We start from the raw sequence: 17,192 nt of genomic DNA on the forward strand, positions 1-17,192 counted from the left end.
CCTCACTTCTGCCCACTGCAGGGTTTTGGGCAAATTTCCCTTAAATGTTTTCTTACTAAATTGAATGTAAGAACAATGAAAGGTGATCATTGTTGTATTTATTATGGAAGTCCAAAAACACTGCATCTTAATGAACTACGCGTTTTACGTTAGAAAAAACAAATGTAAATAATTATATAACAAAACCAAATTACTTTATAAATAAATTAGGGAGAGAGACTTTAGATACAGGAAGAAATAGGAAGATAAACATGGTAGTGTGACAAAAGAGAAAGAGAGGAAGTGTGCAACTGAATTCAGTAATGAAGAGAAAGAAAAAGAAATAATGAAAGTGCAGAGAGACAGAGAGAGAGAGAGACAGAGCGAGAGAGAGAGAGAGAGACAGAGACAGAGTGAGAGAGAGAGAGAGAGAGACAGACAGAGTGAGAGAGAGAGACAGAAAGAGAGAGAGAGACAGAGCGAGAGAGAGAGACAGCGAGAGAGAGACAGAGAGAGCGAGAGAGAGAGAGACAGAGAGAGAGAGAGACAGAGAGAGAGAGAGAGACAGAGCGAGAGAGAGAGACAGAGCGAGAGAGAGAGACAGAGCGAGAGAGAGAGAGAGACAGAGAGACAGAGACAGAGACAGAGAGAGAGAGAGAGAGAGAGAGAGAGAGCGAGAACAAGACCAGTCCTGATTCTGGCTAACAGTTGTGCCATCACACCTCAGTCCCTCACTGTTGTTACTGAACTCAAACCCTGACTGTGATGTCATTGGGGTGGGAGGGTGTTTGGAGGAAAAAATTCAATACGTGCATTAAAGGGATTTTTCTTTTAACTCAAACACTAAACAAGAAATATTCCAATTAGAACTTATCGTAGCACAGAAACAGCCCATGTTATGTATGTTATGTTAACATGTTAAAAGTAGTAAACAATATCAGAACAAATCCTGATAGCAACAAGACTTCTGTTCTGGTAATAATTTACTTTTGACACTGTGAGCCATCAGACTTTGAGATAGATTAAGCGAGCATGTCGGCCTGTCTGCATCTGTTTTTAATTCGATTCCCTCGTATCTTAGCAAAAGAAATTGTATCTGCAGATGACCACTCCTCCAAACACTATGAGGTTACCTGTGATGTACCTCAAGGATAAATTTTAGGAATGTTACTTTTCAGGTTGGGCACACTTCTCCTGGGCAGGGTCATCAGGAGGCACATCTGATATGGCCATGTCTCCTGATGACGCCAAGTCGACTGATCACTCGATAACAAAAACAGCAGTTTATTATCTGAAGAACACAGAGAGATTGATGGACATTTCTGTACTTAGCAGACTTGACTATTCTAATGCTGTCCTTTCTGGTCTACAGAAAAATAACTCAGCTAGAATTAATTCAGAATTCTACAGTTCAAATACTTACTAAGACAAAAAGGCACACAATACGCCTAACTGAAGGTCTGTGCCATGGTTACCCGTTAGTTTTCGTATTGATTTTAAAATGATTTGATTAGTTCATAAGGCACTACATGGTCTTATACCCGACTACCTCTCAGAAAGGGTTAGGATTTATGAACGAGGAAGGTCTCTCACATTCTCTGATTCTTCTCTCTGGTTTGTTCCACAAACCAGAACAAAAGCATGTGACGATGTGGTGATGTGAAGATGTGAAGGTGTGAAGATGTGACGATGTGACAATGTGGTGATGTGACGATGTGGTGATGTGACGATGTGACGATGTGGCGATACAGCTTTCCAACATTTTGCACCAAGCCGCTGGAACAGTGGATGTGGATGAGCGGATCTTCAAGTGGGTGTGAGAGAAACTGAAAATACTGACACTTTTTAACCTAAAGCTCGTGTACATATATGGGCTTTTATGTAGTGTGTTAAAAATGTTATGGTCTTAGTATTGGCACTTATTTTATTTATTATAATTGTTATTTATTTTATTCTATTGTTGTTTTCAACATTTTACTGTCAATTCATTTGATATATTTTATTCAAATTTATGATATACTATTTCTACTGTTTTACAATAATCAATTTATTCTTATAAAATATTTCAAAATGTCTTTTTTGTTAAATTTATTACTTGTATAACTCATCTTTTATTGTTTTAAATAACAATTTTTATTGTTGTCTGTTTAAATTGGACGCGGAAGTCTCAATCCACTTTAACGTCTTACTTTTTTATCGGTCGTTTGCAAAGCAATTGGAATTGCAATCTGATTTGTGTGAAAGGTGCTATATGAATAGGACTTCATGGAAAGATTAAAGGGATACTTTAGTGAAGGAGTTATTATGCTAATTATCTCATCCTACGTGATACTACCACCTATGAACTGTACTAATTCCTTGGTGAATCTTTCATTGCATAGTTAGCAGACTGCTACACTTATGTGGATAGAATAACTCTGTGTGTGTGTGTGTGTGTGTGTGTGTGTGTGTGTGTGTGTGTGTGTGTGTGTGTGTGTGTGTGTGTGTGTGTGTGAGAGTGTGTACTAATGCTGCTGTTCTTATATTCACCAGAGGGGTCACATTCTAATAAACAGCTGCAGGTCAAGGTCTTGTTTTTCTTGCTCATGTTTCTTAATGACTTATTTACTCCATGTCCACAAATCACAAACACACACACACACACACACACACACGCACAGACACACGCACACACACACACACACCCCTTCGTGTATGTGAGTGACATGGCAGTTTGATTACACTGAGCCCGTAGCCAGCCTGTAGCGCGGACCACGGCGGGTAAGACACGAGCAGTAAACGCAGGTCTGCTGCCTCAGTCTCACCTGCCAGTGTCAAAACAACTCAGCTACTCGAAATCCTTCCCTCATAAAACAAACAAACAAACAAACATACAAAAAATACACACCTCAAAACCTGTCTCAGATCAGCAACTGTTTATTAGACATCACCGATGTTTTGTTCTTCCTATATTTGCTTTTTAATATTACTATTATTATTGTTAATATTCCAGTAAACCTTTGGGCTACGATCATCAAACTTTCACATATTATTTGTCTAGTTCTTACTAGAGCTGCCTTTGCTTTTCGAACAGAATGATATTCTCCATAGACTTTAATGACTCGCAGCCGCCTATGTGAAGCCAGCAGGAAGACTGTTCACAAACTTTACTTTCTGGTAAAGGGAGAGAGCGTGAAGGAGAGAGGGAGAGAGAGAGAGAGACGGACAGAGCACAGACATGTATCTCCATGGCTACCTGAAAGCGACGCATGTCCCTTGGGTTCCCTGCGTTCTTCAGACAGTTCTGGTTGCATTTTAGGAAGAACTTCAGGAAGAACCTGACAGAAGAAGAGAGGGGTCAGGTCAGAGCGAGGAAACAATGCACTTGTTCACAGCTGCCCTCCTGCACACACGAGTCAGTGATCACACCAGGGACCGGGACATGCTCTGTTCCACACATAATCTCACTCTTCACTGTCTGATCATTTCCTCTTAGCATTTATCCAGTGTTACAGTATAATGTGTCTCTGTGTGAGCACCACAACAACATTTAGTTGACACTTTTATACAAAGTGACTTACAATTATGACAGAGCACAAACTGAGGGTTAAGGGCCTTGCTCAGGGGCCCAACCATGGAAACTTGACAGTGACGGGGCTTGAACCAGCGACCTTCCGATTACACATCAAGTACCTTAACCATTCAGCTACAACATTTCAGACACTAAAGATTTTCTGCACAACACAAGCATACACATCCACACATAATATACACACAAACACACACACACACACACACACACAATTACATACACACGGTACAAGTATAGAGAGTATGCTGAAATGCAGAGTGGGGCCATCTGTTGCATGGAGAAAGATGGGCTTTTACAACTCACTGATTCAGACAGAGAGACAGAGAGAAAGAGACAGACAGACAGGGATAGACAGAGCAGGCTGGACAGTCCTCCAGCTGAAACATAGAGATGCACACATAGAGTCATATAAACACACACTTAGAGACATAGAGACACATCCAACCCCACTACCTCCCTCTGCACATATTTTGTCTTTTTTACACACACACACACACACACACACACACACACACACACACACACACACACACACACACACACACACACACAGAGAGAGAGAGAGAGGAACACTACCCTCACCCTCACACACTCCTCCTCTAAGCTGCAAAACAACAACATGGCCAGCCAATATGCAACTCCTCTCAATCACAGATGGACATTAAAGCTGTACCAGCAAAATACCAGCTGCTCCGCCTGGCAGCAGCATAAGCAGACACACAATCAGTGTGTTGTGTGTGTGTGTGTGTGTGTGTGTGGGTTGGGGGGTTTGATGGGGGTGGGGGGTGTAAATGCCAAAGCAAAGACCAGTAAGGCAGGGACAGACCAAAACCACAGTCTCTTTTCCTAGTATATTTTTCTCTATGTTCATGCTCAATCTCACAGCTGTCAGTGCAGATACACACACATGTGTGCACACACCCATTCTGCTAGAGAGGTTCCCCACTGGCTGGAATGACCTCATAGTCCTAGCCTTCAGTCCAGTCCTGGCCTGGATCCGTGTTACTCCTGGTCTCCGCTAACTGTTACCGTTGTGTGATGTTTTCTTCAGGGCAAATTACACACTCAGTGAAATCACTCAGAGTACATACATTCTCCCTTAGTCACACTGTAGTGTAGATCAGAGTACATACTCGCACCCTTAGTCAGATCTGTAACAGCACTTGATAGATTTTGGCGACAGTATGACTCGCTTGTTAATGTGATGCAGACAAGTAAAGCAGTGAAATTTGGTTGAACCTTGAATTAAATACATTTATTCTGAAACTGCTGTTCATTGATCCTAGCTGATCTTGGATCAGTGCAAAAAAGGGCAACGTCCAGCAGGAATGGGAAGCTGTGGTAGATGACAGCGTTACAGAGTGGAGTCATCTCTGACCCGCAGTGAAGTCACTGGTAAAGCCTATTCCACAGTGAGGTCACTGGTAAGTGCACACCACAATGGTGGACCGTCAAGCACCCTGACATGAAAGGCATTGTTTCCTGCTTCTAAATGCTGGTTCAAAATCACTGGTTTGTGTAAAAGTCCTTGAACGTGATGATTTGTACCTGAGCCACTTATCCCAGCATGTTCATCAGCTAGGATCCTGACATAAAAAGAAAACAATTGGTTGTTAGCATATCTGTATTTGACTGACGGGTGGGTGGTCCAAACAGCATTGCTTTAATGGAGATTAATTTTCAGATTCACTAGGTCTGACCAAATAGCATTTCACATTACAGCTGAACAACAGAGTCTAGGCTGACTACTGTAATAAAGCAGTGTGGGGATTACTGGCAGAGGCTGACACACACGCACACACACACACACACACACACACACACACACACACACACACAGCAACAGTATCAATGGCCTGTTAATCTCTGCCCTGCTCTCCTGCTGTCAAACATATCAGCCCCTTTCCTATCCCTCCCCCTTTCTCTCCTTCTCCTCTCGTCAGCTGTCGTTGTGAGCCAGTGACACAGTGGTTATGGTTGGCGACGGACTAGTCAGAGAAGGGAGGGATTGTTTCCACAGGTCCTCACCCACACACACACACACACCCAACACGCAGACGGTCGCACTTCTTTAATTGATAGGACAGTGCCGGTGCATCTCCTGCAAAGAGCGCTCCAATTAAAACAAGCAATTATGACAGTGACAGAAGCTTGGGGGGGGGGGGGGTGGTTCCTGTACAAGCTCAGACAGTTCTGACCGACCTTCCGATGAAACCAGACACTATCGGTCAAAACCTGAGGACCCTGGACGGCAGACAGACGACACGGACAGGAGGGATGGGAAAAGGAAGAAGTGAAGAGGTAAGGGTGAAGAGACCTCCGCTATGTTCAGTGATTCCTCCTGCAACTCAGGCGATGACTTCCTCACTTCTCTGCCAATGTGTTATGACACCATTAGCATATATTAGCATAAGGTGGGCCAAAGAATTACCTCCTCCCAGAAGATTATAACGAAAGCACTGGGCAAACAGTATCGCGGGGCTGCAAGAGTTGGTGAAATGTGGTGATTATTTCGCCTGGCACTGTGATTGTGCATAATAACTGTAATTGGGAACTGTTGAATTCACAATTGATACGTACACTATATATTTGTCAGAATATTCCCACAAAATCAGATGTGACATTACCACATATATGACATTAATTATGGCTTTTTCGCAATGAACTCATACCAGAGGCTTACGCTTTGGTCCTGATTAAGTATGTAGATGTAATGTATACTGAAATACAGCATTGCATAGACAAAAGTCATCCCTCCAAACTGCAGTCTTTATTGAACGGTTCAAACTGGGCCAGAGGGGTATGTGGTGTCTTGTGAAAGTAGTGAGGTGCTTAGAGGGTGGGGCCAATTTGGGCCTAGGACATGGTGACCTTTGACCTCCATGTCTTGAGGTCACATCTGGCCATCAGTCAACAGACTGCAAGAAAAAAAAAATCGAAGCCACAGTCAGGAACACTTTCTCTTTCCCTCTTTCTCACACACACACACACACACACACACACACACACACACACACGGATCAAGAGAGAGTGCAGTATCCTCACAGCATGTCATTAACTCTTATGTGACTCACATGAATTAGATCCTATAAAACAATTGGCTACAACCAAACTACAAGAACCTAACAGCGACAAGAGCTAAGTTCAGATACAATAACTCCCCTAGAACGGTACACATGAATTAAAACACACAATTCTAACAGTGTGCATTTGATAACATACCCTAATTTGCCGAGGCCGGAAGACGCAGTTCGAGAAGGAAAGCGAGGAAAGTTAGCAGGCAGGAGGCATTTTTATGAGGTAATCTAATTTGGTTACTAAATGCAAAACAGTGGGCATTGCGTCCTTTGCCACAATCTCGCATGGCACAAGCCACAGTGCCAGTAAACGAGCCCGAGTGAAGTACAGCACCCATAAATTATTCAAAGGCTGAGATGGCAATTATGGCTCTGAGCACAACCAACATTAATATTTTATGAGGGCTAACGCATACCTCCAAGTGAATCAGGGAGAGGGAGAGGGAGAAAGAGAGTGAGAGAGTGAGAGGGAGAGGAAAGGGTGAGTGAGGGTCTCAATACTCTCTTTTATATTTCTCAAATTGATCTCTCTCACTCCCTCTCTCCCCGTTATCCCACTCTTCTCAGCAGTCTTGTATTATCTCCCTTTCACTGGGAAGTTTACTGCAGGCTGAAGATGCAGCACAGCGCACACGGCGAGACCCTTCGCACTAGGCTCCCGATGTTGGCGGGTGTGTGTGCACGTACTCTCGCGGTAAACAAACTAAAACTAAAGCTGACCCAGGAGCAGGCCGCACGTCCGCAACATTCGTCTCTCCAACCTAATCAACTGGACGGTGGGCCGAAGAGGTCGGTGTGTGGCCCACGCTAGCAGCGCTAATGCTTTGATTCCTGCTTCACTACACGGTGACATAGCATGGGCGGGCTGAACTGTTCAAATCCAACACAACTCTGAGACGTAATGCAACATTTATAACGATGGAGTCAAAATGGGGTCGAAAGAGCTGAGCGGAAATACGAGCTACTGCTGCTGTCAGTAATGCATGAAGATTGTTGGTCGGAGAGAGTAAGAGAGAAACAGAGAGAAAGAGGGAATGAGAGAGGAGAGAGAGAGGGAGGTTAACACAGGGGAGGATTATTTCACATATGCAACGCTTCATATGCAGGACCGGTAAATGATGGTCCCAGTGTAGCAGCACAGACCTGTCAATCAAAACACAGAGACCCTGGAGATATGGAAATCAAGCCCAAAATGCATTCACCTGAATTATACACATTATAATAATGAGATTTATTATGCACTAGTGGCAATGGAAATAGTACTCAATAGTACTCGCCTCAATATTATTTCTACAAATTAGAAAAGAAAAAGCTCCAAATATGATGGCAGGCAGGACTACTTCAAGGAGGTTCTGAGAAAAAATGTAGCTGACTTGGTCTAGATGCCATTATTAATTGTTCTCTAAGCTATAACCCTAAAATGGAACCATGTATCATTAAATACCATTTAAATTTTTAAAAAAAGTTTAAATCAAAATTTTGAGGATTATACCATGGAGCTTTCATGAACCCATGTACATTAGGAATGCAGGTAGGAAAACTGCCCGTTAATTCCGGCACCGGCCAATAGATCCCAAGCCTGTGACTGGCTCTATCCATAACACTGCAAGTGCTGTCCACTCCATGGCGTCACGCAGGGTGACCCTCTGGACATGTCTCGCTTCAGGAATGACAGATCTCCTCCGAGAACCAGCCGGACAAGAAGGCCTGGAGCAAAGGAGGAGATATAGGTGGAGAGGAGAAGAGAAGGCCTCCCCTGGTGTCTATTGTAGTGGATTGAAGGCAAACAACTCAATAATTCATGAGAGAGAGATTGATTTCAGGGGCTAGCTCAGGGGGTCGCATGGGGGCTGGTGCGGTGGGCTAGCAGGGGGATCATTAGCCCCTCTAACGCACACATAACCACACGCCCACCCCCACCCACACACTCACCCACCCATCCACACACACACACACACACACACACACACACACACACACACACACACACACACACACACACCCCTAGGTTAGGCTGATTAACAGTTAGCCAGCCTGGGAGGGTGCTATACCTCAGGGGGCTGGCAGATTTACTACTTTTGTTTTCCTTCGTGCACGTGCAGCCCTTCGCCCCCACATCCCCTTTGTCTGTCTTCTCCAGGGAGGTGGAGTAAGATATGGGTTAGGAGATAGAGAGGAGAAAGACTGAGGAACACACACATGGAGAGAGAGAGAGAGAGAGAGAGAGAGAGAGAGAGAGAGAGAGAGAGAGAGAGAGAGAGAGAGAAACACACACAGAGCAATATATATTTGCTTCTATACAAGCATACAAAACACAGAGCCACAGAAAAAGCCCCTTGTAAGTATGTGCTTTCAAGCTGTTAAAAACCTAATAACCATCAAAGGACCCAGCTGCGATCAACAGAGGTAGCTCCTCTCTGTAACACGGGTGATCCAGTGCACTCAGAGCCTATCATCAGTTTTCTGCACGTCAGCATATCTCCTACCACTACCAGGAAACAAGCGTCAAGCCTCTTCCTTCTAAGATCAAAGGCACAGCCTCGGTGTATGTCTGTTCCTAGATGATGGACGAGTGCATCGCTATACCATCCGAAGATACCGAGAAGGCCACAGCCCAAAGATTTTTCGTCATATGCAAATCATTCATGGCCAGACAGTGAGAGAGCTGGGCATTTCTACCACATTTCTTTTTCTTTCCATCTGAGTCGTCCGTGTGGATAAATGAAAGGACTACAAGACTCCTTTTTCCTCCTGGTGGGCTACCTGTATGACAAAGACCTCAGTAGTAACCCATGGTCTCCATTTTGGAAGGAAATCCATGCTATTCCCAGAGGTTGTGCAAAGAAGCTCCAATGGTGTCCTCTTAAAGTTAAGATTGCAAAAAGAGCTTTAAGCTGCATGGATAATGATGTTTGCAGTTGTGTTTAAAGTAGTTTTTGCCCAAACCATTAAGGAATTGTCTGAAAGCAAGAAGCTGCAGGGATTATCTCTCTCCCAAAATGTCTACTTTGTTACACTATGATACCGTACGACTACCTTACAGCAAAAAAACATACACAATGCTAATCGTTTGATTAGCATTAGCAGTTACCTTCCCTCATTCGTCAAAGTTAGTTCATCTACTTCACTTTTAATCCGATCACCTCTGCTTTCTCAAATTTCCTTAGTCTCTTCCAACCATGCTAAACATTTGGCCTGCCAGAACCGCAGTCGGATTTCCCCATCTAACTGAGCTAGTTAATTAATGGATAGAGATTAGGCAGGATAATGGACAGGAGAAAAGCTCCGTATTATCTCCCAGAATCCTGGGAAATACTTGCATTGTTCAGAAGCTGCCACCACCTTTTCATTTGCATTAGGTTTAATTACAACGGACGGACCACTTTTGGATACGACACTAAAAGGCGTGGGATATTAACACCATAGCCAAGTATCACTTCTCCATGGGGTTACATAAAGAGCGCTTTTCAAATCTGAGGGCAGAAAGGTTTAATTGGAGTAGAGGGGAAGGAAATGCTCTTGGAGGTATGTGCTAATGCAGAGAGGGCACACAGTTCAGTGGTGCTACTGCCAAAGGTAGATATGAAACAGAATAATATATAGGAGAATTACTAATCTGTCCTATGGAAATGAGGAAACTGAAGATATTTCGTTCCTTATCCTTTTGCATCTTGTAATGTTAATAACCAAAATATATGTGTTAAAACTGCCCAGAAAAACTTAAAACCAGGTGGAAGAACTTCTCAGTTTTTACTGAAGAGTCAAGTTGCTCCAGACATTTGAACCATTATCCAGTTAATATTAAAATAAGCCATAAACCAGCCCCAGTTCTAGACTGCTTTGGGCTGGGTGTGTTTGGGGGGGGGGGGGGGGGGGGGCAGTAAAAAATAATGGGTGGGCCAATCTTTAGTTATATTTTGAAAACCAGAACTATATTCAGGGCTTGATTTGAGGAGGGATGCAAGGAGATGCCAATCCAACAGTTAAACAGAACCGGAGGACAACCAGACCATCCCTTGGTTAAACAGAACCAGGGGGACAACCACACCATCCCCCAGTTAAACAGATCCAGGGGGACAACCACACCATCACCAGTTAAACAGAACCAGAAGGACAACCACACCATCCCCTTGTAAAACATCATCTCTCTTTCTTCCCCCTATGGATTAATGTGATGCATCATGTATCTACCTCAGATAACAGTAGAAATACAACTCTGGACCTTCTACAGAAAGAAAAAGAGTAACCAGCATTAATTAGTGAAAGATGTTTGGAGTTAACAAAACTGAAAATATGTTCCTATAATCTTAGAAGATTGTCTTCATATTCAATTAAATAAAAGGGTAAAAAAAAAAAAAGGAGGCTAATATAAAATGTTACACCGTCAGCTGCATAGTCAAGATGAGAACCGGTAAGCTACATTACTGCTAGCAGTGTGGCTACATCTGTGTATTTAAAACCATATGAAGGCTCAGAGAAATGCCTTGCACCTGGCCCTATGCTAAATGATGACAGCAGAGTTAATGATACTAGCTTAAATCTAAATATAAGGTAAAAAAAATGTAAAAATGTGCATATGTTTTCAGATGCATACACTTAAACGTGCTGTGTGGACAAACATATGCTTTGGAAAAGCTTTCAACACTGGCTGCAAGTTTTCAAAAGCTTTCAAAACAGCCAGGAATCATTCAAGCCGTGAGCTGCTTCACCTTGCATAGGGGAAAGAGCACAACTAGCAGAAGGAGGCCAAGTTAATTAGCTTCTACCAACTAACGGCTAACTACTAATAAAATAAGTTTATAAGGTAAGCAACAAATATGTTAAATGTAAATTTAGTTAGAAATGTGAAAAACATATCAAGCAGTAAATCACCAAAATTAAGCACTACCGTGGGGATGTGAGCTTAAACTTGTATTGCTATATAAATTGCCCTAATAGCTAGCTCTCCTGTTTGTGAAGGTTAAAACCTGCTTTGCTGAGCTGCACGACATGGTCTGCCGGTTTTATAAGACCGGGGGGGATGGGGGGGGGGTACAGGAAAAGCACTGGATCACAACTATATAAAAAAAGATGAATTACTTTCCTTCTTTAAAAAAGTATATAGATAATTCATTCTTCACTTTTTTTCTTGAAATAAGAATTGTAGAGAATTTGTCCTCTGGCACAACATCGCTGTAATTTACACAAATTTTCTTAATCCACATTAGTTTTTTAGCAAATTGTCTTTTAGTATTTCAGCCTATATATGTAACCATAAATATTACAAACCAGGCGATGCCAGGGCAGGCTGAGAAGCAATGTTTGAGCATATGAAAATTTCCTTCTTAGGACTGACCTGGTCCCTTAGGAATGTTTCATTACACAATCGGGCACTTTATTTTAGTCCTCATTTCCCCTCTCTGCACGATTTCCTCCTGTGTGCGGAGCGTTATAAATGGCCCAAGAGCAGGGGGCTCTCCTCGGGGTCTTTTATTATTTACAATATTTACTTCAGGGGAAGCTGTGGCTCGTGTCGTATTTATCTCGCTGAAAAATGGAGCCCAGACGTACATTTCGCTCACCGCCACCACCCAGCCGGCCCAGGGAAGGGACCTAGCAGCGCTACTTGTACCACCCATGAGGTGTGCAACTCAAGATGAAGCCAGTGTGTTCATTTTAGTAATCAGATACAATAATATTTTTGATCTAATTGTTAGCAAAGTGACATGTCTACACACACACACACACACACACACACACACACACACACACACACACTCACACACGCGTGCGTGCTCTGTATTCACACTGAGACACACTAGCCCAGGAAATGGGGTGTGGGTGGTGGTGGTCCAGCTGGGAGGAGAATGGGGGAAAGAGGCAGAGCGTGGGATTTTAGGAAAAGCAGTGATCCACACTTTGACTGTGTGTGTGTGTGTGCGTGCGCATGCACGCACGTGCGCGCGCGCGCGCGTGTGTGTGTGTGTGTGTGTGTGTGTTAGTGCAGAGGTAACCCAAGCCAGGCACAGGGGCGGGCAGGGCTAATGTTACACAGCCTGAAGGCTGCTACATCTGCACCCAGCCTCGTGCGACAATACACAGAGCCAGCAGCCAAGCTCTCGCACGCTGACATCACCCCCCACCAGTTCTCTCTGGCCCATGTTAGCCACTCTCCCACGGCAAAGCCAGCTGATACCGAGATAAGAGCCTATGGACTGTGCCAGTTCTGTTACGCAGACTACTGCTAAAAGGGTCAAACCGGTGGGCTGTACCACCATCAGCATGCTTGTGACAAAGTGCAAACAAGCCAATGTATTACACATGGATCGTGCTTGTTAACACTTGGCCATTAGTTTACTTTTTGCAGAGTCACATTAATGCATGTGAAGAAGTTTGAGGTAACCGCTGGCCAAAAGCACAGCTAAAAGAGAGGTCCTTACAAGCGTAAAATGAGCAGTGGTGTCATTTGACGCAAACTGACACAGACTTGCTTGTGCTAGGAGTGCCAATCAAGGTCACATTTGACCTCAAGAGGCAGAAGTCATGACCCTGAAGACAGCTTGGGACATAATCAGTGTGACGGCACACAGATGGCTTTAATTTGCTGTTGACGAACACTTACACAGCTCTCTTGGCCTCTCAATCTCTGTTTTGCCTCCATAACTATACTATTCACTGACTATAACTATACTATTCATAACTATACTAACTATACTATTCACATCTCAGCTTGGATTAAGGAAGCCCATGGTTTTTCCCTCTCTATAATGTCCCTGTGCCTGTGGGCTGTGTAAGGTGATAGATGGTGCTGTGCTTCCCATGCCAGCAGCACAGCCTCGGCTGACCCCAGGGGAGATAGAGTCGCCATCAATAACATGGAGACTAGTACAGACTCCCAGTCGGTAAGTCTAGCCTAAGGGAATTATCATGCCAGCCAGCAGCAGACTGTAGCGAAGGCTAGTAGTCTTGACCATGATGGGGTTATTGGAAATTTGCACATTTGTAGACATGGGTGTCTAGGGCAGGACGTGGTTTGTCTGTGTTCGCATTGATCTATCCTGAGTGACGAAGGCTGCAGATGGTGAGTATTGAGTGATATGGTCTATGTCCACTGTGTACAATGCATACAGCATCTATCAGCAATACGAGATTATTGGAACAATATTATGTCGGCAGAGCTTGGTTAAGAGCTGGGTCTATGATAGTATCATCTCCCTGAGGTGGCCTCAGCACCTCGCTGTATTTCTGTCTATTTCAGAGCCAATCTTTTATTTAGTCACAACATTCCAGCTTCATAAAAAATTCACCCATGCATGCTCTCCACTAATACTGCCTGTGTCCTGTAACGTTCCACCTTTAAATATTTCTCACAAGAAATGGACTCTTCCTTTCACTTAGGGCCTCTCTCTTGCTCTGCACCTCTGTATGAGTTCAGCGAGAAATTAGTGATTGGGCCCCGAAATTGCTGGATGCAAATGTTCCTATATATTGTACTAATTTATAGCAAGTAAATCTATTGCTTATGCCTTTGCTCAACACTTATGAATGTGTGAGGGATGGGGTGGGGTGTTCACAAATCAAATGCATGAACAACAAAAGCAAATTACAAAATGGGAAGTGTTTCAATGAGCTAAAAATATGAGGGAAACTTGAAAGATCTAAGTTAGTCATTGACAACAAATGAGTGCCAACAAAAGGCTTTGGGGGAAGCCATAACTCCGTCTTCCCCTGGTCCACGGCTCATTAATTTGAGCATGGGCCAACGTGACAGTCTCCAGGGCTGCACCAGCCCTGCCGGGGGTTGTGCAGGAGTCCCCAAGCCCAGCAGAGGGGCTAATTGTCAGGCATGTAGTGACTGGAACACCCCCACCCCTCCTCATTTCCACACCGTATAACCAAGGCCTGGCTATGGTCTCTGGCACCGAGAGTGACTAATGGAGCTGTCAGAGCTGAGTGTGAGCGACTGGTCAGGTAGAGACTATGCCATTACTCACACAGTGACATAACCTGCAGTTAGACTTCATTAAAGCAATGCAGGGGTCCAAGCATAGATTGAAAAAAAGCATAATTGTGATGCTAAACAGAAAACAGATTACAAAGTGGGGGAAAGTGATATTCAATGAGAAGGTGCATAGAAAATTAATGTTTACATTTTCTTGATGTTAAATTAAGATAAGGGCATGTATGTTTGGGATTATGTATTGATTTTACAAGCAGGCAGGTATAGACAGACATAAAGATGCTGTATATTACTGAAAAGGCTGAAAATACAATTGTTCACAAAAATATGCACCAAATGGGACAGTTTCATTTAACAGGCACAAGTGCCCTGTATATTTGAATTTCAGACACATATTAACATGTTCAGCAAAATTCACCACTAGGAAAAACCTACAAGCTAAATATACATAAGCTACAAAGTATACATTAGCTTCAAAACCCCCAGAGTATATTCATTTCCATTTCCATTCTCCCAACATAGCAAATAAAGGGGTAGACATGGTGAGATGGAAGTACATGTGTGAAATATTTCAGTCAGAACGCTGTATCCTAGAGGTACTTTATGCTACATGGTGTGACCTCATGGGACCAGGACGATTGCTTAATGGGGAGTTTTCTCTTTTTCCCCCTTGTTCTCCTGCCTACATTGAATGACCTTGAGATACTGCAAGCTTAACGGGGTGCTCTTAGGATTTTCAAAAGGCCAATTTCACCACAGCCATGTCCTAATGATGAGATCAGGGGTTTAAAAAAAAGGCAAGCATTGAGGGGAAGAAGTGGGAGGAGGGGGGAACGTCATTTCAGGAGTGGGAGGGGGGCTGTCATATCAGAAGCAAACCACCCAAATGACAGTGCACCCCTTTGAAATGGAATACCAGCATCATGTACAAATTACATGATGGCAGGGGTGGGTTGGAGATGCAGAGAAAATAAAAGCATTCAAAAAAATATGATGAAATGCAGAAAGCTGGTCACAGCTGTGTGGTGTGCCGGCAGTATGCATAAACACACGTGGCCACCTCGTGTGTACCCCTCCCGACCGTCACAGCGTCACCTGCGCCGCTTTCATGCCAGCCAGCGGCATGTGGGAGCCCCTCTTGCCGAGAACAGAGGATGCTGAGCGGGTGGGTGCCAGAGGACGTGTCGCTGCCCCCGTCGTGTTTGTCAAACAAATTAAACGCGCTGGAGATTCTTCACCTGCCTCGCGCGCAGCCACCGCATATGGCTCCCCCGTTCAAAATAAGGAAATATGCATACATTAGCATACCTAATGGCCGACCCTCTCCATTTAATATGCAAATGCGCTGAAATATTACTGAACACCGTCTGTTCTAAATGAATAAATTTGAATTGCAATTAGAATAATCCTTTATAATTAATGAAAACTGTCAATTTTGGTTCAGGAGTAATTTGATTAACAGGATGATGGGACGATGGTGGAGGCTCATGGGCTGCTGGGGAAATGACAGGGCCAGGATAGGGAAGTTGAGGTCCACCAGAGCCCGGACCAGTCCGGGAAGGACCCCCTGCATTATTGATTACAGCCACTAATGAAGCTGGGGAGTGACGCCAGGCCTGGGAATGCTGTCTGATTTAAAAGCCATGCATGCGTGGTCGCATTTCAATTAACAGGGGCCAGAGAGTCCCCCCCCCCCCTTCTACCCACTCCACTCCAGGAATTTGGAGGAGTCATTAAAAAACCATAAAGAAAGCAAGGAACAGCAGCACTCTAGTCTGATAGTAGCTGACCTCATTCCATGCAGGAAAGGGAAAACCATGTGTATGTGCTTATGGCACCTTCAGTGGTCAGGTTAAGAGGTCTATGTACCATCAGTGGTGTAATATCCATTTGGAATAACAGATTAGGTATAAGGTGGAAAGGAAGGTGGGTATACGGTGATGTCAGAAATATGTAGCTAGGGCAAAAACAACACAAAATTGCTCAGAGAAATTATACAGAGGGCACCAGACCACCCCTCGCCCCAACACACACACACTCACACCCACACACACACACACACACACAAACATCTACAGTACAAATGCCTACCTGTTTGCAGAGATTGTCAAGTGGGTCCATTGGGCATGAAAGAGAAAGGAAACAAGGAATATGTTGATTAGTTCATTACACGGTTAATTTTGAAGCATGTGCTTTCAATGCTGGTGTCTCACAAATGCGTGTAATGATCTCTAAATGTGCAAAGAAACACACAGATGGTAGCAGCCTACAGTTATAACACATTATGCAGGCTGTCAATGTGAAATCATTATAAAAAGCAAAGCTTAAAGATTTTTTTTCATCAACAGCATCATAGGAAAGAAATAAGACAACAGCCATTTATATATTCGCCTTCACACCTGTGGGGAGCACAGAACATCAAAAATCTTTGAAGTGAAGCAAAGAAAAGCCAACTGCTGAGCAAGCCACCTACAAATGTTAAGGCCATTGTTGCAGTCAAACCTTAGCGAACGTCCCTTCGAGAAAGCGTCACAGTGCCACAAGAGGTCACGGGGAAGGGCAATACAGAAATAGGCACACTGATTGGCTCGAGAGGAAAAAGCCTTCCAGAAACTGGGTGTTACGT

The 17,192-nt window shown here is 43.8% G+C and overlaps 1 protein-coding gene across 4 annotated transcripts in view; it reads right to left on the reverse strand.

Moving 5' to 3' along the window:
* Window positions 1-17,192, reverse strand: part of ebf1b (EBF transcription factor 1b) — a 99,942-nt gene that overhangs the window by 35,302 nt on the left and 47,448 nt on the right. For all 4 annotated transcript variants that reach the window (XM_081719017.1, XM_081719015.1, XM_081719016.1 and 1 more), the window contains exon 7: window positions 3,215-3,296. In XM_081719017.1, the coding sequence (XP_081575143.1) occupies window positions 3,215-3,296 (82 nt within the window). The remainder of the gene's footprint in view (window positions 1-3,214; window positions 3,297-17,192) is intronic.

Source organism: Electrophorus electricus, chromosome 8, assembly GCF_041902795.1.
Source record: "Electrophorus electricus isolate QZ-2024a chromosome 8, ASM4190279v1, whole genome shotgun sequence".
NCBI classification, from domain to species: domain Eukaryota; kingdom Metazoa; phylum Chordata; class Actinopteri; order Gymnotiformes; family Gymnotidae; genus Electrophorus; species Electrophorus electricus.